This window comes from Elephantulus edwardii, unplaced genomic scaffold (genome assembly GCF_000299155.1).
Source record: "Elephantulus edwardii isolate Elephantulus edwardi_28Jun2011 unplaced genomic scaffold, EleEdw1.0 scaffold00005, whole genome shotgun sequence".
NCBI lineage: Eukaryota > Metazoa > Chordata > Mammalia > Macroscelidea > Macroscelididae > Elephantulus > Elephantulus edwardii.
In genome coordinates this window covers 12154746-12178676 of record NW_006399755.1, presented here as the reverse complement: position 1 = coordinate 12178676, position 23931 = coordinate 12154746, and the positions used below count along the sequence as shown (strand labels likewise).

The 23931-nt window shown below is 38.6% G+C and overlaps 1 protein-coding gene across 1 annotated transcript in view; it reads left to right on the top strand.

Moving 5' to 3' along the window:
- USP24 (ubiquitin specific peptidase 24) overlaps positions 1 to 23931 on the top strand; it is a 181128-nt gene that overhangs the window by 40409 nt on the left and 116788 nt on the right. The window contains exons 2-7 of the mRNA XM_006879725.1: positions 10531 to 10696; positions 11922 to 11989; positions 16331 to 16474; positions 17162 to 17284; positions 22296 to 22331; positions 23243 to 23308. Coding sequence (XP_006879787.1) covers positions 10531 to 10696; positions 11922 to 11989; positions 16331 to 16474; positions 17162 to 17284; positions 22296 to 22331; positions 23243 to 23308 — 603 coding nt within the window. The remainder of the gene's footprint in view (positions 1 to 10530; positions 10697 to 11921; positions 11990 to 16330; positions 16475 to 17161; positions 17285 to 22295; positions 22332 to 23242; positions 23309 to 23931) is intronic.

Genomic DNA, 23931 nt, shown 5'->3' with positions numbered 1-23931 from the left:
GCTATGTCATTTATGGTTCTTAAGTCCTGGAGGAAATTCCATCTACCACTGGGTTGTTTTACAACTCGGAAGTTCGAATGCAACCTCTTTTATTTTTAACAGTATATTTCTTGTCATAATATTATTCTGCCTGGCTTCTGTATAGCCACAATAGTTCTTGTATATTTATGTAATATGCTGTTACCTACTATTTTACTTCAGCCTATTTGTGTATTTTAATCTGAACTTTATTTTCGACCACGCATAATTGAGGTTTAAAAAGAAATCCTTTCTTCCAGTATTTAGCTTTTGTTTAGAATGTATAATCCATCTATATGTAATCTAATTACTAGTGATAAGGATTTATATTTGCCATTTTATTCTCTGTATGTGTCATATCTTTTTTAACCTCTAATTTTCTCAGATATTAAATATTTTCTAGTGTCCCATTTTAATTGTAATTGTATAATCTTTTTATATATCGAATTGTGGTGGTACTATGATTAAGGCATTTGGTTGTGCCAGCCACTCTGAGGAGCAAAGATGAGGCAGTCTGCTTCTGTTAAGATTTATAGCTTTGGAAATCCTAGTGGACAGCTTTTACCTGTCCTAGAAGCTTTAAGTTGGAACTTACACTTTGGTTTCTCTTCATATATATTGGATTATTTTTTAAGTTGTTGCCCTGGAAATTTCAGCCTTGCTTGCTGAAAGTGAGGAGGGCTTGAAATACTTGTAACAGAAGATCAAACATTATAGCCTGCAATATGTGATCTGATCATCTCAAAATCAAGAAAACAAAGATCCTTACCACTGGGCCAATAAGTAACATCATGACAGATGGAGAAAGGATTGAAACTGTCAATAATTTCATTTTAACATGGATCCACAGTCAGCATCCTTTTTCATACCAACAGTCAGGAAATCAGGAGACGTACTGCTTTGGGCAAGTCTACTGTCAAGGACCTTTCTAAAATACTGAGGAGCAGTGATGTCAGTTTGAAGACGATGGTGCGCCTGACTCAGGCCATGGTATTTTCAGCCGCTTGCCATCCATCTGAGAGCTGGACAATAAAAAGATGGCAGTAGAATGATGCTTTTGAGTTACGTTGTTAGAGAAAAGTACTGAATGTCTCATGAACTACCGGCAGAGCAGTTGCGTCTTAGAAAAGGTGCAGCCAGGATGCTCTGTGGAGGCAAGAGTGGCAAAGCTTTGTCTCTCATACTTTGGACATGTTGCTAGGAGAGATTGTAAAGGTGGAGGGTTAGCAAAGAGAGGGAGACCCTTGATGAGATGGATTGACAGCAGCAATGGGCTCAAGTGTGTCAGAGAGGATGAGGATGACACAGGATAGGACAAGATTCAGGTCTGTTCATAGGGTCACTGTGAATTGTATTTGACAGCACCTAACAGCAACATCAGCTAGAGAATACAGTTAACACCTTAACTCATAACAATCTATTAGGGATTAATAGCAACTTAGTTTCAGTAGTGAAACTCTGATAAGGTTTTATACCTTACTTGCTTCTTTGTGCTGTTACTGTCATACAGATGATATCTTTACACAGGATAAATCTTTAACACAATTTTATAATTACTGCTTTATACAACTATCTTTCAAGTCACAGAAGAGAGAGTACAACATTAACACTGCTTTTGTATGAGAGAGAATGGTGAGATCTGTGGTGATGGTGAGAGATTGATTTCACATGGGTGAATTAGAAAGAAAAGTTCACTCTTCTTGGATGATACCCTTGATATCCTCCCAGAGCTCATCTGGTCTTTGTTCATTCGTGTTCAAGGCCTCAAACCTGTTCTTGAGATGGTTCTGAAATTCAGGTGGGATAGACTCAAAGTTATATTTTGGTTCTCGTGGATTCAGGTTAATTTTCCTCAGCTTCAGCTTGAACTTGCATATGAGTAGTTGGTGGTCTGTTCCACAATCAGCTCCGGGCCTAGTTTTCACAGCTGATATTGAGCTTCTCCAGCGGTTCCTTCCACAGATGTAATCGATCTGATTCCTATGCATACCAGCAGGTGAGATCCATGTGTGTGTATAACCTGCGTTTATGTCTCTTAAAAAATGTGTTTGCGATGAATATAAGTCATTGTGCAAAATTCATTCATTCTATCTCCAGCTCCATTTCTGTCTTCTAGTCCATGTTTTCCAGCTACTGATTCTTCTTCTCTTTTCCCAACTTTTGCATTCCAGTCACCCATTATTATCAATGCATCTTGTTTGCATGTTTGATTGATCTCCGACTGTAAAAGTTGGTAGAAATCTTCTGTTTCCTCTTCTTTGGCTCTGGTTGTTGGTGCATATATCTGAATGGTAGTAGTATTCACTGGACTTCCTTGTATGTGTATGGATATTATCCTGTCACTCACAATATTGTACTTCAAGATGGATCTAGAAATGGCTTTTCTAACTAAGAAAGCAACCCCATTTTCCCTCACTGGAGTAGTATATCGTATGATCATCTGATTCAAAATGCCCCATGCTGGTCCATCTTATCTCACCAATGCCTAGTATGTCAATATTTATGCATTCCATTTCCTCTTTAACAATATCTAATTTTCCCACATTCATGGTTCTCACATTCCATGTTCCAGTCACTAGTGTCTTCTTACAACTGTTCCTCTTCCTTCGTATTTCCATACTCAGTTGCCCTTTCTGTCATTCTATGTTCTGTTGTACATAGGGTTTTCAGAGGCCTGCTATTTTGGAAGTGGATGGCCAGTCTTTCTTCCTAGTGTATGTCAATCTGAATGTTCAGATCTAGGGAAGTATCCAGCAGATAAGCATTTTACAGAAAAAGTGAAAATATATCCCTTATTGTGGAAATAACCATGAGTTTCAGTGTTGTCCCTGCCCTTGGCTCAAGTGCCCTGACTCACTTATTTCTTTACTCCACCATCCATCAAGATAACCCCTCCACTTCTATTCACTCCCTTCTTCACCTATCTCCTATTGTCTAGCCCTTGATCTGATAGTTTATCATCTAAAGCAAAACTTATACTTGAACCAAGAGGCAGTTGTCAGAACAAAGCAAGGAAAAAACCGCATGGTTCAAAATTGGGAAGGGCATACGCCGGGGATGTGTCCTGTCTCCATACCTTTTCAACCTGTATGCAGAACAGATCATCCAGGAGACTGGACTCTATGAGGAGAGATGTGGCATCAGGATCGCTGGAAGATCCATAAACAATCTGCATTATGCAGATGACACAACCCTGCTTGCTGAAACTGAGGAGGACCTGAAGCGCTTGCTGCTGTGGGTCAGGGACTACAGCCTACAATATGGATTAAAGCTCAATGTCAAGAAGACAAAGATTCTCACCACTGGACCAACTGGCAGCATCAGGATGGATGGTGAAGAGATTGAGATTGTACACAGCTTTAGTTTACTTGGCTCTGTAGTCAACAGTCTTGGCACCAGCAGCCAGGAAATTAAAAGACGTATTGCCATGGGAAAGTCTGCAGTTAGGGACCTCTCTAAAGTACTCAAGAGCAACGGTGTGTCTCTGGAGACAAAGGTGCGTCTAGTACAGGCCATGGTCTTTGCAATCACTTGTTATGCATCAGAGAGCTGGACAATGACTAAGGAGGATAGAAGGAGAATTGATGCTTTTGAGCTTTGGTGTTGGAGAAGAGTGCTGAAGGTGCCATGGACTGCTAAGAGAACAAACAAATTCATCCTGGAGGGGGTTAAACCGGGTTGCTCCTTGGAGGCAAAGATTCTGAGGCTTTGCCTGACATACTTTGGTCATGTTGTAAGGAGAGACCGGTCTTTGGAGAAGGACATCATGCTTAGGAGGGTGGAGGACAGGCACAGGAGGGGAAGGCCCTCTGTGAGATGGATTGATTTGGTGACTGGGGCGATCGGGATGAGTGTGTCGGAGACAATGAGATTAGCACAGGACAGAGGAGATTTTAGAGCTGTTGTACATCGGGTCGCTATGAGTCGCAAGCGACTCATCAGCAAATAACAACAACAACAACAACAATTTGATTTTTTTAATTTATAGACAGTAACTGGGAGCAGGTGAGTGATTCAAATCCACCAGGCACTCTGAGGCACAAAGATAGTCACCTTCTATGAAGAGTTACACCTTGGAAACCTTGTGCCAGGTCACTGATTTTGAAGTGACTGCATGGGTGGAAGGGTCTGTAGTAAGCTGCACATGTACTTGAGAATAAGATTATTTTGTTCTAAATATATTAATTCCAGTATAATTCTAAGAATTTAGCAGGGGTTCCATTTTGGCTATCCTACAGTCTTTGCTGTCTGAGTCTTTTCAGGATACTTTTTGTAGAACTGATATATTTACAAAGATTGTCGAATAACAGTTTTTGTAAAGTGTCTGTCAAAAACTGCATTTTTTTCCTATACACTTTGGTTCTTTTTTTTTTAACCTTTTATTTTATTTTATTTATTTTATTTTTTTGTGTGAGTGTACCATCAAATCAGATCTGACTGGTGGTTGTTGTTATGTGCCATCGAGTCGTTTCCGACTCATAGCGACCCTATGCACAACAGCTCTAAACCCTGCTCTATCCTGCGCCAACCGCACCGCCTCTGACACACCCATCCCGATTTCCCCAGTCACCGAATCAATCCATCTCATAGAGGGTCTTCCCCTCCTGCGCTGTCCCTCCACCCTCCCAAGCATGATGTCCCTCTCCAAGGACCCGTCCCTCCTGGCAACATGTCCAAAGTATGTCAGACGAAGCCCCAGAATCCTTGCCTCCAAGGAGCAGCTTGGTTTAATCCTCTCCAAGATGGATCTGTTTGTTTTCCTGGCAGTCCAGGGTACATTCAGTACCCTTCTCCAGCACCACAGCTCAAAAGCATCCACTCTCCTTCTGTCCTCCCTAGTCATTGTCCAACTCTCTGATGCATAACAAGCGATTGCAAATACCATGACCTCTATCAGGCGCACCTTAGTCTCCAGAGAGACGCTGTTGCTCCTGAGTACGTTTGAGAGGTCCCTAACGGCAGACTTTCCCATCGTGATACGCTTTTTGATTTCCTGACTGCTGGTACCAAGAGTGTTAACTGTGGAGCAAAGTGAAGCTGTGAACACTCTCAATCTCTTCATCATCCATCTTGACGCTGCCAATTGGTCCAGTGGCGAGAATCTTTGTCTTCTTGACGTTGAGCCTTAGTCCATACTGAAGGCTGCAGTCCTTGACCCTTCGCAGCAAGTGCATGAGGTCCTCCTCAGTTTCAGCAAGCAGGGTTGTGTCATCTGCATAACGGAGATTGTTAATAGATCTTCCACCAATCCTGATGCCACAATTCTCCTCATAGAGCCCAGCCTCTCGAATAATCTGCTCTGCATACATGTTGAAAAGGTATGAAGACAGGATGCATCCCTGGCGTACACCCTTCCCTATTTTGAACCATGCAGTGTTACCCTGCTCTGTTCTGACTACTGCCTCTTGGGCCAAGTATAGGTTTCGTATTAGCACAATTAAATGTTCTGGGATTCCCATTCTTCTCAGAGTCAGCCACAGTTTGTTATGATCCACACAGTCAAATGCCTTTGCATAATCAATGAAACACAGATAGACATTCTTCTGGTATTCCCTGCTTTCAGCCAAGATCCATCTAACATCAGCAACGATATCCCTAGTACCACGACCCCTTCTAAACCCAGCCTGGACTTCCGGCAATTCTCTGCTGATGTGCTGTTCTAATCGTTTTTGGATGATCTTCAGCAGAATCTTGCTTGCATGTGGAATCAATGACACTGTTCTGTAGTTTCCACACTCAGTTGGGTCACCTTTCATTGGAATGGGAACAAATATAGATCTCTTCCAGTCAGTTGGCCAAGTGGTTGTTCTCCAGATTTCTTGGCACAACTTGGTGAGCACGTCCAGGGCAACATCTGTTATCTGAAATACTTCAATTGGTATACCATCTATTCCTGGGGCTTTATTTTTTGCTATTTCCTTCAAAGCAGCTTGAACTTCTTCCTTCATCACCATAGGCTCTTGCTCATATGTTGTTTCTTTAAATTCCTCTGTATCTGCCAATTCCTTTCTATATAATGACTCAGTATATTCCTTCCATCTTCTTTTAATACTTCCTAGATCATTTAATATTCTGCCCGAAGCATCCTTGATTACAGCAACTCTAGGTTTATCTGACTGGTACTGGAGGAGATTATCCCTCCTTCCTCGGCAGAGCATCTGGTGGATTCGAACCGTGTGTCTCTGGGATTGTAGTTGCAGCTCCTTACCACTAGGCCACCAGAGCTCCCCTACACTTTGGTTCTAAACCTATTTAATCTGCCATCCTCCAAACCTCAGACTTTCATTGTTTCTACTTTGGTTTTAGTTCTTAATAACCTTTTTCCCTACAATCATCTTTTTTAGCCAAAAATCTGAAAATACAGAATGCCGGCTTTCTTTGACTATCATTGCTATGAGGTTGATACTAGTTCTCTTCTATTTGCTTTATCACTTCTTTTTCCAGAGTATGATTCTTTCCTTCATTGAAATCAAAGATGATGTTTAAAATGGCCTGATGTGGGTGGGTTATAAAAATATTTGCGTTTTCAAAGAAGCTAGAGTAAGTACTCAGGAGCCACCATTGGTTAAGGAGCCCCAGTAGCACGGTGCCTAACATGTCAGACTGTTAACCGAAAGTTTGGCAGTTCTAACATACGTGGTGCTCCTGAGAGGAATTTGGGTAGTCTCTTCTTGTAAAGATTTGCTATTTCAGAAACCCAGTTCTGGTGATTAAAAAAACAAAACAAAACAAAACAAAACACACAAAACAAAAAACCACAACACCCCAAAACCAACCAACCTCAAAGTAAAAAATACCACCCCAAAACCAACCAACCTCAAAGTCAGAAGCAACACAACTGACACTCTGTTTAGCTTTCAAGGCTGTAAATTACATGGGAGAAGAGTGTCCATTTTTCTTTCATCAACATGTTGGTGGATTTGAACTGGCAAAATGCTTTTAAGTTAGCCAGGCAACTCTCTGTGGATGATGTTTCTAGAATTCCCTTCAGAAGTGGTCTGAATAGGCAGCTAGTGCCCTCAGGCAGGTGCAAACATTAACTAACTCACGAAATAGTTACCATCTTTGAGAAGCACTGTTTAAAAGAAGACTTTTGTTTTTCTTTTCAAGGAGAAGAGTGAATTGGGGGCGGGGGGCCAGGAAGAAAAGTGCAGCAATGAATGGTTTGAAACCCTAAGTCTCTGTAAACTTTCAGTAAAAGTAATACATTTTTTTAAAAAAGCTTCCAGATGATAGTCATTGGAAGAAACAACCCAGCTTAGATGTTCTAGAAAGGTCAAGCTAATCCATCCCTATTTTCCTCCTTCATCTTCCTTGACACTAGCGGCTCTTGTGGCACTTTATCTCTCTGATCCTAACTACCCAGACTTGAGTCTCTACAAGTTAGAATACTGTCCTTCTAGCCCCTGCCAACTAGACAAACATCACCCTCTCTTCTGGCTCCCACTGACCCTGGTGGGTTTTGATAATTTGCTAGGATGAACTCACAGAGACTATCTATACTTTGAATTGTTGAGTACTGTCAAGTCAGAACCGACCCATCGCTCACCCTTCAGCAGATTTCAGAGGTAGTAAATCGCGTGGGAGGAGAGTCCCCATCTTTCTTGTGCAGAGCAGCTAGCTGGTGGATTCAAACTATGGACCTTTCTTTGCACTGGCAGTGTGGTTCTTTACCACTGAGCCACCAGAGCTCCCTGTACTTTGAATTATTATTGTTGTTGTTAGGTCTGTCAAGTACAACTCATAGTAACCTTACTTTTTAAAAAAAGCCAACCTGAACTTTTCCCTATACTGTGCCATCCTCATCATCCCTGACACACTAGAATCCATTGCTGAAGGCACTATGTCAGTCCTTTTTGTTGGGTCTTCCTTCCTCTCCTTTGCTGATCCCGATCATTTCAAGTATGGTATCCCTTTCCAAGGAATAGCCTCGCCTAGCCACATGACCAAAGTATAAGACGAAGCCCCACCATCCTTCCTTCCAAGAATCACTCCGGCTGCATGTAGTTTCCTGTTTAATCATTTATTTATTATAACGAGAAAGGGTACAGCAAAGAGCCTATCAGGCGGCGGGGTGGGGGGTGGGAGAGGTCCTGCTAACACAAAGCATAATAACACAAAGGATAATGACTTATCAATAGAAGTCATTGGGGACCTCTGATATTCATACATGAATCAATGTGTTTGTGTGATTGAGTCCATCATGCCACCTCCATTGCTGTCATTTGCTGCCAGTCTGAGGCCTATACAACCTTACCCTTAGCTTGTCTAGATGTTTGCTTGACGATTTTAGAAAACAAAGGAGATCTTTGATTCCTTGAGAATTTCAAAGGTTATTTTCCAGAAACCAAAGACTATAGAGTTTTTTATCTTGCAGCATCTTTCTTGAAAGATTTACGAGCAGTCGTAGGGAGCTCTGGTGCGTAGTTCATAGGGAGTTGCACTGCTAACCCATAGGCATTTTTGGCAGTTCAAATCCACTACCAGCTTCTTGGAGAAAGATGGACAGTCTCCTCCCATGCCATTTACAGCTTCAGAAATCTCTTGGAGACTCAGCTGTGAGTTGATTCAGACTTGATGACAGAGGAGTTGATTAAATAAGGAAGGAATCTTGGTGACAAAATGTCTAGGCAGGCTGGGACTTGACGGCTAGGTTTGTCTAAGGACTGCTAACCAGTCATACCTTGGAAAAAGAACCTGGAGATCTGCTCGTATGTAAAGATTCCCAAACCCAATCCACTGCTGTTGAGTGGGTTTACAGTCCTAGCAACCCTCCTGTAGGTTTCCAAGGATATAAATCTTTATGGGAAGAGTCTGCCCATCTTTCTCCCACCGAGCAGCTGGTGGGTTTGAACCTACATGTAACACACTGCATCACTCAAATTTCCTTTACAAAGATTACAGCCTTGAAACATTTTATGGGGCAGTTCTGCCTTATCCCACAGGGTTCCTGTGAGCCAGAGTCAACTTGAGGGCATAGAGTGAATCCATAAATCATGGTATAAACCCGCTCTTTATTATGTACATAGATTCTCTGGTGGGGGTGGTTCACACAGACTGCAAGCTGAGACAGTTTATCTCTGCACGGTGATATCTGGGGCTGGAAGGCTAGCTAGAAGACAGGGTGTAACTTGCTGGCTGAACACTTGACTGGCCCACAGGTGCTGGCTGTCAGATGGGATCTGACTTGTGTTTCTGGATAAAAGTCTTAGCAGTAAAATGGACCCAGGATTAGGAAGGATTGTGAATTTGGTTTGGGACACATCGTGACTTTTTGAGACAATTTTGAGATAGTCAAGAGAACATAAATACTATAGGCAATTGAATTTATGGGACTGAGACTCAGAGAAGAAATCTAAAATAGAGATAGATGTTTTTGGTCCATCAACAGATGGTAAGTAGTGGAGTACTGAAGTGTGCATGAAATTGCCCAGGAAGATAATCTGGAAAGGGAGGAGAAGAGGGCCTAGCACTGGAATCCCCAGTTTAGGGGGGATTCTAATATATGCTGAGCTCTGATGGCCTAATAGGAAAGGAATTGCATTGCCAACCCAAAGGCAGGAAGCTCAGATCAACCACCTACTCCTTAGCAGAAAGATGGGCGGTCTACTCCTGTGCAGTTCACAGCCTCTGAAAACTCCCTGGAGGACCAGCCAGGGGTCAGTTCCAAATCAGTGACAGTGACTTGAATGAATTGATTGAGTGCTAATCAGAAGAGAAAGGATGAGCAAGAACGAGAGACAGAATAAGAATAGTCTGATTCATTGGAGAACAGAAAAGTGTTCTCTTCTGGGAACTAAAGGCAGGCATTTAAAGAACAGATAGTGGATGCAAGGTTAGATACTCCCGTGAAATAAAGTACTGGCTGAAACATGCCTGTTGGATTTAATGATATTTAGACTTTGGTAGTGATGTGAGCAATCTCTTTGGGGGAATAGTTTCCAACTGACATCAAATTTATTCCAATTGATAGAGACTCCATGTGTGCACAGCAAATTCTTCATTAGGTTTTCAAGGCCTAGACCTTTGAGAGCAGATAACCAGGGGGTAAGGGAGAAAGCACATCACCATCCCTATCTTCTGAAGTGCCTCTGAGTGGATCTCATCAGCCTTAACTATTTGTGCCACCCAGGGGCTCCTTTCTGGAGAGTAGAGACTCAGGAATCCACATTGATGTTGTGTATGGAGTGAGTGACTGATGTGAAGATGATAATAGCAAAAACAACTAACTCTTGTGAGAAATTAATACCTTCAGTGGAAAAAAAAAGATGAAAGTAGATTTGATACTATGTGAAAAATAGTTTCTTTTTGAAGATGAAGTCACCCTTTGAAAAGAGAACAGATGCAAAAATGATGAAAGTTCTTAAGATTTCAGATAATTTTTTGAAACATATGATAATGAGAAATAAAACTGGAATATTTATTGATATTACTAGCTGCTGTTGATTAATTTTATAAAAATTTACTCATCACTAATTAGTTATGCTTTTTATCCTAATTGCTTTCTGTCAGAAGAATGATGAAAATGGAAACTGCTCAGGAGAAGGAATTGAATTCCCTACCACAAATTTATATGAACTGGAAAGCCGTGTTTTGACTGATCACTGGTCCATCCCTTACAAGCGAGAGGAATCACTAGGCAAGTGCCTGCTGGCGTCCACCTACTTAGCACGACTTGGTAAGTTTTCAGGCCTTGGATCCCACGAAAACATCTTTTGATGAGAGGCCTGAGTTTAATTCTAGTCCTTTCACTGCCTGTCTCTAATCTTGGGTAGATCATTTAATCTCTTTGTAGCCTGGAGAATAAAAGCTTTGAACTAAATCAGCTGTTTTCTTCTAGCTCTAATAGAGTGTAAACTCTTTAAAATGAAATTGAAAAGCTTTTGTAGAAATTGAAATTTACTTTTCTGCAGAAGCTTGGGGGCACTTGAAATTAAAGCTTAATTCAGTAGCTTAATCTTTTTTTTAAAGCCGAAAAAATATTTAACAAACATTTTAGTGCTTATTAAAGAACCTGAGTGTCATAAATGCTTTATATCTATTAAATTAATAAAGTAATAAAATAATAACTAGGGTAGAAGCATGTATGTCAATATTCTATGCTATATATCTATAAAGGCAAAAGTTACTTGTCATGCTGATTTCAGTTATAAATTGAAATGAATTGAGCCACTCTTACAGGTTTTTTTTCTATGTAAAGTTATGCATAGTTTACCATCATGATTAAATGAGACACATTAAATGGAAATATTTTGACCTACATTGGATTTCACTGTACTCCTTTATTGGGTGACTATTAGCATTGAGGAACTGCCTTAGGCATTGAGTCTGAGAAAGAAAAAGTGTTCAGCATAATTGTTCCCAGGGATAAGAAAAATTGTTACTGAGTCTTTTAAAGAAAAATGCATTACTTCCAAAGGACACTTTTTTCAGTGGATTGATTAATTCATTTGCTATTTATTTAATCACTTAGTGCATACCCAGGCACATTTGTGTATATTTATTACACAGAGTTCGTCAATTTGTTTTAGGAAAAGAGAGTGATTTTGGCATTTATTGAAAATATTTGTGTTTTTATAGAGCTGTTTAGGAGAATAATACTGGCTACCAAGTTGCTGCTGGTGGTGCTTTATTAGCAATTTAATTAGTTCACTGAAGTTACTCTGGCATGGAAACATAAAAATCAACCATTTCAGTTCTAATGAGTATTTACTTAGTCTAACTAAGCCTGTGGTGGTTTTTCAGCTGACTCCCTCTCTAGAAAGCTTATATTCTGCTTTAAAGAATTATTGAAGAATCAAAGTTTTTATGATAGTTTCATATTTGTGAATATGAGTAATACAAATACTATTTCAGTAAAGTACTTCAAATCTAAGACATGTCCTTTCATTTATTTTACTAAGGTCTTTGTGAATCTGATGAGAATTGTAAAAGATTTATGGATAGGTGTATGCCTGAAGCATTTAAAAAGGTAAGAAAAATATCTAATGTTCTTTTTTTAGTGGGTGTGAAATTTGAGAAGTTTTTGTTTATGTGTGAAGCCATTTTATGAATCTTAACTGAGGAGTCCTCTACTATATAAAGCATCTTTAACTTCAGGGCTTATAATTTATTTGTTTCTATTCCATTGTATACATGTGTGTTTAGTTGAATATAACATTTTCCTATTTAATTGCAAAAAATAGCTTAAGACTTCATTATGTTGTTATGAGTCTTCAAGTTGCCTGCAACTCATAACGACCCTTGTGTATAATCTAGGGCTCTGTTTTGAGCCAAACCTATTGTCTTTGACACACCAACCCCCATAGCCCCAGTCAGTGAGTCAATCCATCCTATCCAGGGTCTTATACTAGGAAATTAATTACGTACACATCTTCACCTGCCCCCCCACCCCCCGACCCAGTTTTGTGTTTTATTTATGTGAGAAGTTCAGGCCTAGACTGCATAGTACCTCAGTGGGTACAGGCACCCTTTATGCTGCTGCTGCTGCTGCTTGGTCTTCAGGTTCTCGTGCTTGTTGAGCCTTTGGCGCATGGCACGTTTTCTTGGGCCTCAGATCCAGGGGTTGTACTTCTTGCCCTTATGATACTTTCTGAGGTTCTCCTTCTGAGTCTGGTTGATAACAGTGAGAACAATAGATTTGTTCTCATCTCCTGTGGGCAGTGGATTTTCGGACAAGTTGGATTTTGGAGATCTTGGAAGCCGCAGTAACAGTCACTCTGGTAACGCACAGCTCAGAACTTCGGCCAGCTGTTTGAGCGGCCCCTCCTTGCAACGACAGTCCTGAGCCTTCATTTTGGCCGTGGTTGAGCAATAGAACCCTCTTACATATACGCTTTGAAAGATATTAATTGTTTCTCAAAATAAGAGCCAATTTATACTTATAAGAAAACAGAAGTGGGTGTTTAAACTACAGAGTGTTTTTTGACTGGGTCACATAGAGGTAAAGACCTTTTTTTAAATTTCACATTATTTTTATTTTTTCATAATGCTTTTGCACTTTAAGTAGGCTGCTGGTAATATAAATATAGTTTTATATCCATTGAGAAACCAGGATATTTACATTCGTTTGGAACCAAATCCTTATCTCCAAGGTCGGCTTGTATTTTTACTGGTAAAAGGCTTGCAGTGTGTCTCTGTCAGAATTAGAGTCATATGCTTACCTTCAGCCTGTTACATCTTTTATAAAGCTTTGCACAGTAATTGTGTTTCTGAGAGAATTCTGACTGAGCATGATTCCTTTTTCAAAACATGAGTTTTGAATTCTCTCTCCAGCATGGAGCGTGTCAGTCATCGATACCATTCTTTTCTCCTGTGTGTAACTCCATAGAATGACCTCAGCCATTCTCTGCTAACTGAATGAGTTTCCTGCTGTTGTGTAACTTGTACTTTTTGACATCCATTTTTGTGTCATGTGCAGATAGTAAAAGTTTTTCTTGATCTTAAACCCCAGCAAAACAAATTGTCCATTTGTAAACAGTTGTTCCTATCTGCATTTTGGTAGGTGATTGTCCTTTCATGCAAAGTTTAAAAAAAAAAAAAAAAGAAGACAATGACATTTTGAAAAATTGTCACTTTGGGAAGGTGAATATGGAACCAAAGTTTATCTTCACTTTTGAGAAATTCATCCAGCAATCTGTAGTTTAAAATAGTTTTGTCTCTTTTTTAAAATAGTAAAACTTTATAATGCAGCATACCATTAAACATATCATAATATATTTTATAAACTTTTAGAGCAAAATATCATTTGCTCAGGTTAAGGGAAGGAACTTAGTAAAAGGAGAAAACTTTTAGGAAGCCCTTTATAAAAACAGTTCATTGTAAAGTTGCATATTTGGATTATAATATTCTCTTTATAGTGCTGTTTCAGATGTTTTATGTCTTCATCTGTTAGCAGCAGCTGATAGTACAATAAATAGTCTTGTAAAGAACTCTTGGTTTTATTTTATTTTCCCTATAAAACTGCTCAAGTATAAAAGTATCTTGGATTATGTTAGAAAAAAATTTTTTTAATGTAAAAATAAGTTAGGTTAAATTCTAAAAAAAAAAGTATAGGTTAAATTCTGTTAGCATTGAAATACAAAAATCTACTGCCTTCAGGTTAATCCCAAGTCATGATGACTTTAGGTTCTGAGGCTGTAAATCTTAAGAGCAACTGCTTTGTCTTTCTCCTGAGGAGTGGCCAATGAGTTTGAACTGCCCACCTTTCAGTTAGCAGCTCAGCACTTAATCTACTACACCACCAAAGCGCCTTCATCAGTATTTAGCACTAGTAGGAAGGTTCTCTCCCCACCAGTGATCTTTTATTGGATCAAAAGAGCTGTGTACCTTTTAAGCTAGGCTGCCAGAAAACTCGAGATTTTCTTTTAGATAGTGACATTTGCTTCCCTTAGCTTGCTACCTGGCATATATTATGGTGTGATGATCCTACTTCTGCCTCTCTTTGCCTTTGCTTATCTTAAAAGCTGCCTCAAAATATTTTTAGAGTAAGATTATAGAGAATAAATGTTTGAATGAATGCTTAAAAGGAGCTTCTCTCTTCTCCCTTCTCCACCTTTCACCTTCAGGCTAGCCTCGATTCTTTATTAGTATATGTCAACAAAGGGGGGGGAATCCTGGTTTAGTCATTAAGTTATGGTTATATTTTAAATCTTACGAACATTTTCTCAATAAGGATGTTGCCTGTTTGCCCACACTTCTTCCGGAAGGTAGACAGAACTTCATTTTTCAAAATATGAATGGAACAAAAAAGGTGTGACCAGCAGGAGCAGTGCTTAAATAAAACACATATCTTTTTATCCTTGCAACAGCATCTTGAATGTTAATCTTTTGCTTTATTAATTTGCAGACTATAGGAGGAATATATAGTCATTAAAATATGTTGCAAATATATATTAATGTGATGGTTTATATAAGCGCACCTTTTTTGCACAAATAATGCAGCTCACTGAATTTTAGAAAAATTTTTGCATGTGGCTCTGGAAGTTCAGCATCTTCTAGACTACCTTTTTGTTTGTTTGTTTTTTGTTAATGTTTCCCAGTGTAGTGGAGATGACATTTTTATTGTGCATTTTTATTTCCATTGAAAGGAAAAGCTCAAAGAGCATCTAAACTATTCTGTCAGCTTGTAATTATTTTATTAAGTGAAGTGCTTTGATTCTACATTCCGTGTTCTGGCTGCTGTCCCTCCATTAGTCTTCTCTTAGGACTAGAAGACTGGTGACTGGAGGAAACCACTGATGATGATTTTAGATTCGTCTCTCTGTCTGTTCTCTCTGTTTTAACATATCTAAAATGCTTTTGACTGTAAGATGCGCCATTTTTTATATTTATGCTTATGTTTAAGAAAAATAGCTGCTAAATAAACAATAGTGTAATACTTTATTACTTGAATGATTTTAGATTATCAGCGTATTTTTAAAATTTGAGTGTTACTATTTTATATATACAGAAAATGAAAACAGAAGGGAATTATTATAAGGCATTTCTAGAATTGAATGAAGATCTGTGGAGGTACAGTGGTTAACAGCTGCTGCTTGGAAGGTCAGTGGTTTAAAGCCACGACAGCTGGGAGGAAGCTGGTTGTTGAGGACCATTGAGTTGGAACCAAAGCATGCTGACCCGCAGCAGATTTACAGAGGTGTTTAATCGCAGAGTAGGAAACTGTCCATCTTTTTCCCACAGAGCAGCTGATGGACTTGAACTGCTTGCCTTTGGGATTGTAGCCTGGAAAATAGCTCTGTAAAGATTACAGCTTAGGAAACCGAACATGAAGTTCTACTCTGTTCTGTAAGGCCCCCATGAATTGGAATCGACTCAACACCAGTGGATGTAGGGTGTTTATAAAATGCTTTCCCATTTGGTCTGTCACATCTCATCACATCTTTGGGAAATGGGGAGGAATGAACGCTTCAAGGGTGAGATTTCTGAGCCACTGAAAGAGAGTAAGTTCATTATACACCTGGAAACAGCAGTACCAGGAATCCATCCCAGGTTTTTCACTTTTTCTACATTACCTGACCTCCCCTAGTAAAGTGAAAAGTAGAGGAACAAATGAAAATTCTCTTTTAAACAAAATGATTTAATGTAAGAAAATGAAAAATCATAAACTGTAAATAAATGAATAAATAGCAGTTATGGGTCTTTTAAGTAAGACCTGTACATCTTCCTCTACATAAAAATAATAACTGCATTAATCTCTTATTTGAGAGTGAACTGATAAACTGAAGACTTACTTTCTCTTTTTCAAGTTAAATTATAGCCTATCCTTTATTCAATACAAACTGTAGCCTGTCCTTTATGTTTTTTATAGCTCCTGACATCTAGTGCTGTTCACAAGTGGGGTACTGAAATTCATGAAGGCATCTACAACATGTTGATGCTATTGATAGAATTGGTTGCAGAGAGAATAAAACAAGATCCAATTCCCATTGGTCTCCTGAGTGTGCTTACAATGGTACGATATCTCTTAAATTAAGTATATTGAATTTGAATTTTCTTTAAAATACTTGCTGTCTTCTGTCTGATTCATAAATAATGAGGGATAAATTTTACCATTAGAAACATTAACAGGGGTTTTTTATTTATATTTTAAAAGCAGACAGTCATCTTAAGTTTCAGTTTGAAAGAAACACCTTTCTTATTTTAACATTTTCAGCTCATAGTTTTAGTCCATAGATTAAATTGCTTCCCCTTATTCTCCCTTATCATTCACAACTTGTATACTTTCCACATAGGATTTTCATGTAGTTTGGTTCCTGTTTTTTGCCCTACCATCTAATAGCAGCTTCATGGAGTAAAGCTACTCACCCATCTCGTCCCTCCTAATTTCTCTCTCGTTACCCGTGTTCCCCAGCTCTTCGTATGGTAGCCCTAGTACATTTGAAAATTTGACATCGTGATTCTTTGGATCACACCTCTCTTCCTGATACTTGCCTCAGCATAAACACTGAAAAGGACGGGAGGCAGTACACTGGTTGTTTGCTGCTCTGCATGAAGGAATAGGCGTTAGTGCCGTATTCTTGGAATATTACATTAATGAAGGAGGGAGTCCAAGGCTGTCTTTTATCTTCTTTTCTAATGCTAATATGTGTTGCTATAGAAATAGATAATAATAATGTTTCTCTGTTCTCTTGGAACCTAGGCTTTCAATCCTGATAATGAATACCATTTTAAAAACAGAATGAAAGTATCTCAGAGGAATTGGGCAGAAGTGTTTGGAGAGGGAAGTATGTTTGCTATTTCACCAGTATCTACTTTTCAAAAGGTAAGCATAATTTTTTCATCCTTTTTGTTAAGTAATGTATTGAAAGATTTCGTGTGCTCCAAAATTGACAGGTTACAACGGAAGAGTAAAACAACTTACAAAGAATGACAAATATTTCATATGACTCATAAAATTGCTTTAATAATTTCCCAGACATTATGTATTTTTCTGTAGCTGCTAACTAAGATAACAGAGAATGCTGTACACATGCAGTGATGTTGAATAAAATGAGATGTCATCATATGAATTCCCTGGCCTTTTTATGGGATTAGCAGAACCCGCCGCTCAGTGGATGCCCCAATTTCCTACAGGTGGTTGAGACACTGGAACACTTAAAATGACACATTTCACCTAAAGAAAACAATCCAGTAGTTAGTCTGTTATAGAATATTCTTTTATATATTATTAGCCTACAGACTTTTACTCTTTTCTAAGCCGACAACTAACATCTTTATTTTATATTTAAATGTCTTTTTTAGTGTGCCAAGAATTTTACACCCATAAAGAGTGCATAATTTTTTCAAATGCTGATTGGTTTTTGAGAAAAGGCTGAAAGAAGACAATTCAGTAAATAACTTGTCCATTCCTTGGGTGGGATAGGTTTAGTTCAGTCATGTATTGAACATTTACTATTTGTGTCTGGCATTATCTGGACTTTGAAAATATATACAAATACAGTAGTCTTTTCCCTTAATAACTATATAATTGCATTGCTGTCAAGTTAGAATCAACTCGTAACTGACTCTCAAGCAGGTTTTCAGAGGCTATAAACAGTACAGGAAGAGATTGTCCATCTTTCTCCTGTGGAGCTTTTGGATTTGAACCTGCCACCCTTGGCTTAGCACTACAACTCCCTATGGATTAGGTACCCAGAGCTCCTGTATACTCTTAATAATAAGAGTAATAACAGTCCTTGGTTCCTACCTTATGGTATGTTGTTGACTCACAGCTGACCCTCCCGTGGGTCTTCAGAGGCAGTATATCACAAGGGAGGAGATTGCCCATCTTTCTCCCATGAAGCAGCTGGTGGATTCAAACTCCTTGCCTTTAGGTTAGCTGCACAACTCTTTACCATTAAGCCACCAGAGCTCCCTAGCTTATAGTATTATTGTTGTGTACCGTAAAGTCAGAACCGACCCATAGCTGACCCTCTGGCAGGTTTTCAGAGACACTTAATCACAGGAGAGGAGACTGCGCTTCCTTCTCCCGTGGAGCAGAGGGTGGTCTCAAACCGCATGCCTTTGGTATTGTAGCACAGCTTCTTGCCACTAGGCCTCCACAGAGCTCCCTAGCTTATAGTATAGTGGGGAAATCTTTTTTTTTTTCCAAGAAATCCAAGAACTACTGTATACCATTTAGTAGTATCAGTTATTATAATATGATGTATGATGCTTTGAATTCAGAGAAGAGGATCTTGGAGCATCAGACATTTTATAGAGGAAGTAAGAGCTGAGTCAAAAGCCACTGAATTTGTTAAGATTTAATCCCCACGTCAGCTCTGTTACTTTAGGTACTGTTTTTAGCCTCATTGAGCAATACATCAGAATGAGAAAATGAGGCTCAAAGAGGTTAAATCACTTTCCCAAGAAAATGACCAAGACCATGTCTGGCTGCTGAAAGAACTGTGAATTTCAGCTCTGGGGTGAGCATTCTTTAACCAGATATCACATTGTCTCCTCGAGTATGACAGTCTTCCTTGCAGATTTATTGTGAGAATTAAATGACAACTGTATGTCAGAACACTGAACGAAGTTCATTTTCTCCTCCTCAGTTTACTTCAACAACAGAGAAGCAAAGAGTCAGTCTTTATTTTCTGTCATCATCACAAAGAAAGACTTCTCTTCTCCTACAAAGACCCTATATCTCCCCCTCTCCTGCCTTCTCAGCCCTTTCACTCTATAGCTGTTCTGTTTTCTCTTTGATATCCTCAATCTTTCCCAGTTTCTTAGGTCATTCTCACTAGCATGTGCTAGTATTGCACATCTTAAGAAATTCTGCCTTTGCTACCACTGCCCTCTTAGCACATTTATGGGGTCGTCTCCTTTCCTTTCACTAGACTTTACTTCCTCCCCTGGCCCCCTCCCAGTCATTCTTTGTATACTTGTCCTAAAAATTGTAACTTGAAGACTATCTATTTATCTTTAATACCTGTATCCTCCTGAGCAGTACATCAAAATATTTTTAATACCTTAGAATGTTTTGTGTGATCAACCTATTCCTGATTTATTACCTCGTTATCGTTGTGCATCATCTTACTCCTCCCCTATCTTTTTTGCCCCATAAAATGCAATTCATCAGGTTTTGATGTGGCCATATTCAGTACACTGATTTCTTTATGTACCATTTTATTCTTCACCTCTGACTTACCATTGGGATTGTTGTTCTTCCTAAAGTGCATCCTGTAACGTGTCTCTTAGTACAGTTGATTCCTTTGATAGTAATTCTTTATTTTCAATAGCCTGAATTTCATGTTATTTCCCATTTCTTGAAGAGTATCTTCTAAGTTCTGGATTGCCACCAGAGGAACTCAGGTGACCTTGTGGGTAAAGAGTTGCATGTCCAACTCAAAGGCAGGTGGTTTGAAACCACCAGCTGTTCTGAGGGAGTTCTGTCTCTTCTCGTGTGACTTACAGCCCCTTAAAAATCTGGAGGGTCAGCTGTGAATCACAAGTTCAGAAGTGATTGCAATGAGTTAAGTTTTATGAAATTGACATCTACTTTCTGGCAAAAAATAATAGTGATAGAGTTCTATACTCTCCTGTGCTTTTGCTGTCAGGAAGTCATTTTTAGTCTGCTCTTCCTTTGTAGGTTTATCTTTTCCCTTGGTTACTTTCTGAGATTGCCTCTTGTTTCCTTTGATGTTTAACAGTTTGACTCTTCTGTGAGTTAACCAAAGAGTATGCGTGGTTTAAATTTACCATGCTTCAAATTCACTGGGCTTTTTTGAGTCCAAGGATTAATAATGTCTTGTATCAGCTCTGAAAAATTCTCAACCATAATCTCTTCAAATATTATCTCTCTTCTTCAGCTTTGATTAGGTATATGTTAAGATCTTATTTTGCTCTCCACATCCATTAACTTCTTTTCATAATTTTTGTTTCTTTGTTTCCTGGTACTGCATTAGTGGAAAGTTTTTTTCCAGTCCATAATCTGTTTGACTAATCTTTCTTTTTTTATATCTAGTCTGTTAAACTTTTCCATTAAATCCCTAATCTCCATTACTGTGTTTCTCACCTATGTAAACTCTTAACTCTTTAAACTCTGCTTATTTTTTTATTGCCTTATGTTCTTAACACAACTTTTCAGTCCCACTTATTTTACACTTAATGTGTCTGATATTTGCAGGTCTGATTCAGTTGGCTTTTGCTTAATAATTATTTGTTTTGTAGTGTACATATGTGCATGTGTATATGGAAATAGACTTTGGTTTTCTGTGAGCTTACATTTCTTGGAATTTCATATAGAGGAATTTTTAAGCTTGAATAGAAAGTTCTCTCTTCCAGAAAGGAATTACTTTTACTTCTTCCAGGTACTTCGGAACACTTGGATATAGACCATGTTAGAATAGACCATGTTAGCTTGAGGCTTTTCAGACCATAGAGTCAGCATAAATTTTGGAATATTCAGAACCTAAGCACGCCCCCTAGATTCAGTCTCAACTAGAGATCATGAAGATATAAAGCCTTCATTCTGCTTCTGTCTTTTCTAACATCATCTTACCTCAAACACCCATCAGGTCTTCACTAATTACTGCTTTAGGTTTTTAACTGACTTCTCTTTGTCATTCCATTTTCCACATAATTGCAGGAGTGTTTTTAAAATATGACATGTACCAGTCAGATCTGATTTGACAGTACACTCACACAAAAATAATAAAATTTAAAAAAATTTTAAAAAAAAAGCAAAATTAAAAAAAAAATATGACATGTATTACACTCTTATTAGAAGACTTCCTTAAATTCCTTTATGATCTGGACTGTGCCTTGCCCTGTAACTTCATCAAACCTGCCCATTGGCACACCATGTTCAGCTGCAAAGGTTTTCTCAGTTTTCCCAAATATGGCACACTATTGACTATACTCTTTGAGGGGCCTTTTGCTATTCCATTTGTTTTATATGGGCTGCTTTCTGAATAATTATCTCTTCATTTAAACAATAGGGTGGCAATAGATGACCCCTCAGAAAAGTCTTCCATGCTCTCATCAACTGTGGAATGTGTCTTTTATTCTCTATTCAAGAGGACTTTTGTTATTAGTCTTACTCTAGGATTTAGGATTTTTGGAACTATATTCTGTATTGGCCGATTTACTTGTTTTTGTTGACCATGTTAGAGTATGAACTTCTGTCTTCAGAATCTTCTGTTCTTTAGGTGCTAAAATAGTATCCAGACCTTTGAATAAGAAATTCTCAGAAAAGACAAGAACAAGAAAAGAAGGGCTTGCCCAAGAGCCTTAATTGTATAACTGGGCTAAAACATTAACGTCTTATTCTTAATTTTCTATTCATTAGGTTAATAATTACTGGTTTCTGAACCATAACTTTGTCAGAGAATGTGATTCAAGTTGTCTTTTTCCTTGGAGAGCTTAAACAGCTGATCTCTGTTATCCAAAAATGCGTTAAGACACCTTGTGGTGCCAGTTCTACCAAAATGCACTCATAGGCTCCTAAAATAGTAATGTCAGAGACTTATGGTAAGAAATGCTTGGATTAACTTTTTAAAACTATTTTATAAAAATTTAGTATCTTTTCTCTGATTTTTATTTATTTAAGATAAAAGTTAATGTAAAGCTTTGGTGGCCTAGGCTAAGAAGCTGCACTGCAGTCCCAGAAGCACCTGGTTCAAATCTCCCAGGTCCTCTGCAGGAGAAAGATGCGCATTCTATTTCCATGTGATTAATTGCCTCTGAATACCTGTCAGAGGGTCAGTTATGATGCGGTTCTAGTTTGACATTATACAAAAACAACAAAGTTTTTATATTGCTAATTCATTGTCTGCTTTCTTTTCTTCTAGGAGCCTCATGGATGGGTTGTAGATTTGGTAAATAAGGTACATAGCTTTTATTTACTGTAACTTTTTATTGTGATTGATTTTCCATTCATCAGCTCATACACATTACATTTTATCACCTTGGTTACAATCCCCATGTTTCAACACTGTGTTTCCTACTTCCATTTAGTCCTTTGTCAGCCTTCTTGCCTACTGAGCTTTAGCCCTAGTCAAATGCTGCCCTTTTCATCTTCTGTGGTTGGCTGAGTGCATTCTTCTTGGTGCTGTTGATCACCATATAGGCATATCTGTTGTTCGAGTACACGTTGAGTCACGAGGATGATTAAAAGCCAAAGTCTCGGGCTTCCACTAGACTCTGTGAGACCAATAAGCCTGGTCTTCTGTGATTTTTAATTTTGTTTCATATCCAACTTATAATAATATAGTAAGTGTAAATTTGTTTCCATTATCATGTAGTTCTTGACTGGTGAAAATAATTAAGCACTTCACTACTAACCAAAGATTAAGAGTTCAAACCCCACTCAAAGACACCTTGGAAAGCAGGCCTGGTGATCTTGCTTCCAGAATGGTACAGCTTTGAAAACCCTGTGGAACAGTTCTGTTCTACACACAGGGGTCGTCATGACTTGGAATTAATCTAATAACAACAGTAATGAGATGTGCCAGAGCTTAGCATTTTGATGAAATGGCAGCTACAGAATAATCAATCTTTTTCTAAAGGATAAGTTTTCTAGTTTGTCTCTCTGTCTTGAATGCACTTTTTGTAAAGATACATATCAACTTTAGGACTTAGCATATCTCCTGCAGTATACCATAGGACAGTTATCTTCTTGATGATTCTATTGAGACCAAATGCTATAGAATATAGCCATCATGTGAAATATTACTCTTAAGTGGCTGGCTTAACTTATTGGTGTGTGACAAATTAATTTTGCCTTTTCCCTTCTCAGTTTGGAGAACTAGGTGGATTTGCAGCAATACAAGCCAAGCTTCATTCAGAAGATATAGAACTTGGGGTAAGTTAAACCACTGTATATGCCTGATGTCAAAGTTTGTTCCATAAATTGTGGATTTGCTGCCTGCTGCTGAAAGCCAGTCTCACAGATCTACATAGAGTATATAGCAAGGATTTTATTACATTTTGCTGTGTAGGAGACAGGATGTACTTTCCCAAGTCTACCTCCCTGGCCTAGATGCTGGAGATTTTATAGGGCAGGGACATGGGTTTCAGCTTGTTTACCTGGGAAATCTGTGTAATCTGGCCCCAGATAGTCTGGGTGATGGTTAAGTTCTGCTCATGATGACCAGTTCTTACTGTCATCTTAAGGACAGTTTGCTCCAAAGTGTCACAAGGAGTTTTTCATTGTTTTACTTTAAAGAAAGACAGATTAAGACTAATATTGCTATTATTACCACAAAGGGAGCTCTATTGATCTTGGTAAGGAGCTGTACCACCAACCTGAAGGCATGCAGGTCAAATCCACGAAGATGGGTAATCTCTTCTACAATTTGCTGCCTCTGAAATCCTGCTGGAGTGTCAGTTATGAATTGATTCCGACTCCACATTACATAATGTTATTATTCAGAGCTTCAGAGGGAAGTTAATTTTTTACTGTTAACTGCTAAACTGCTAAAGCAA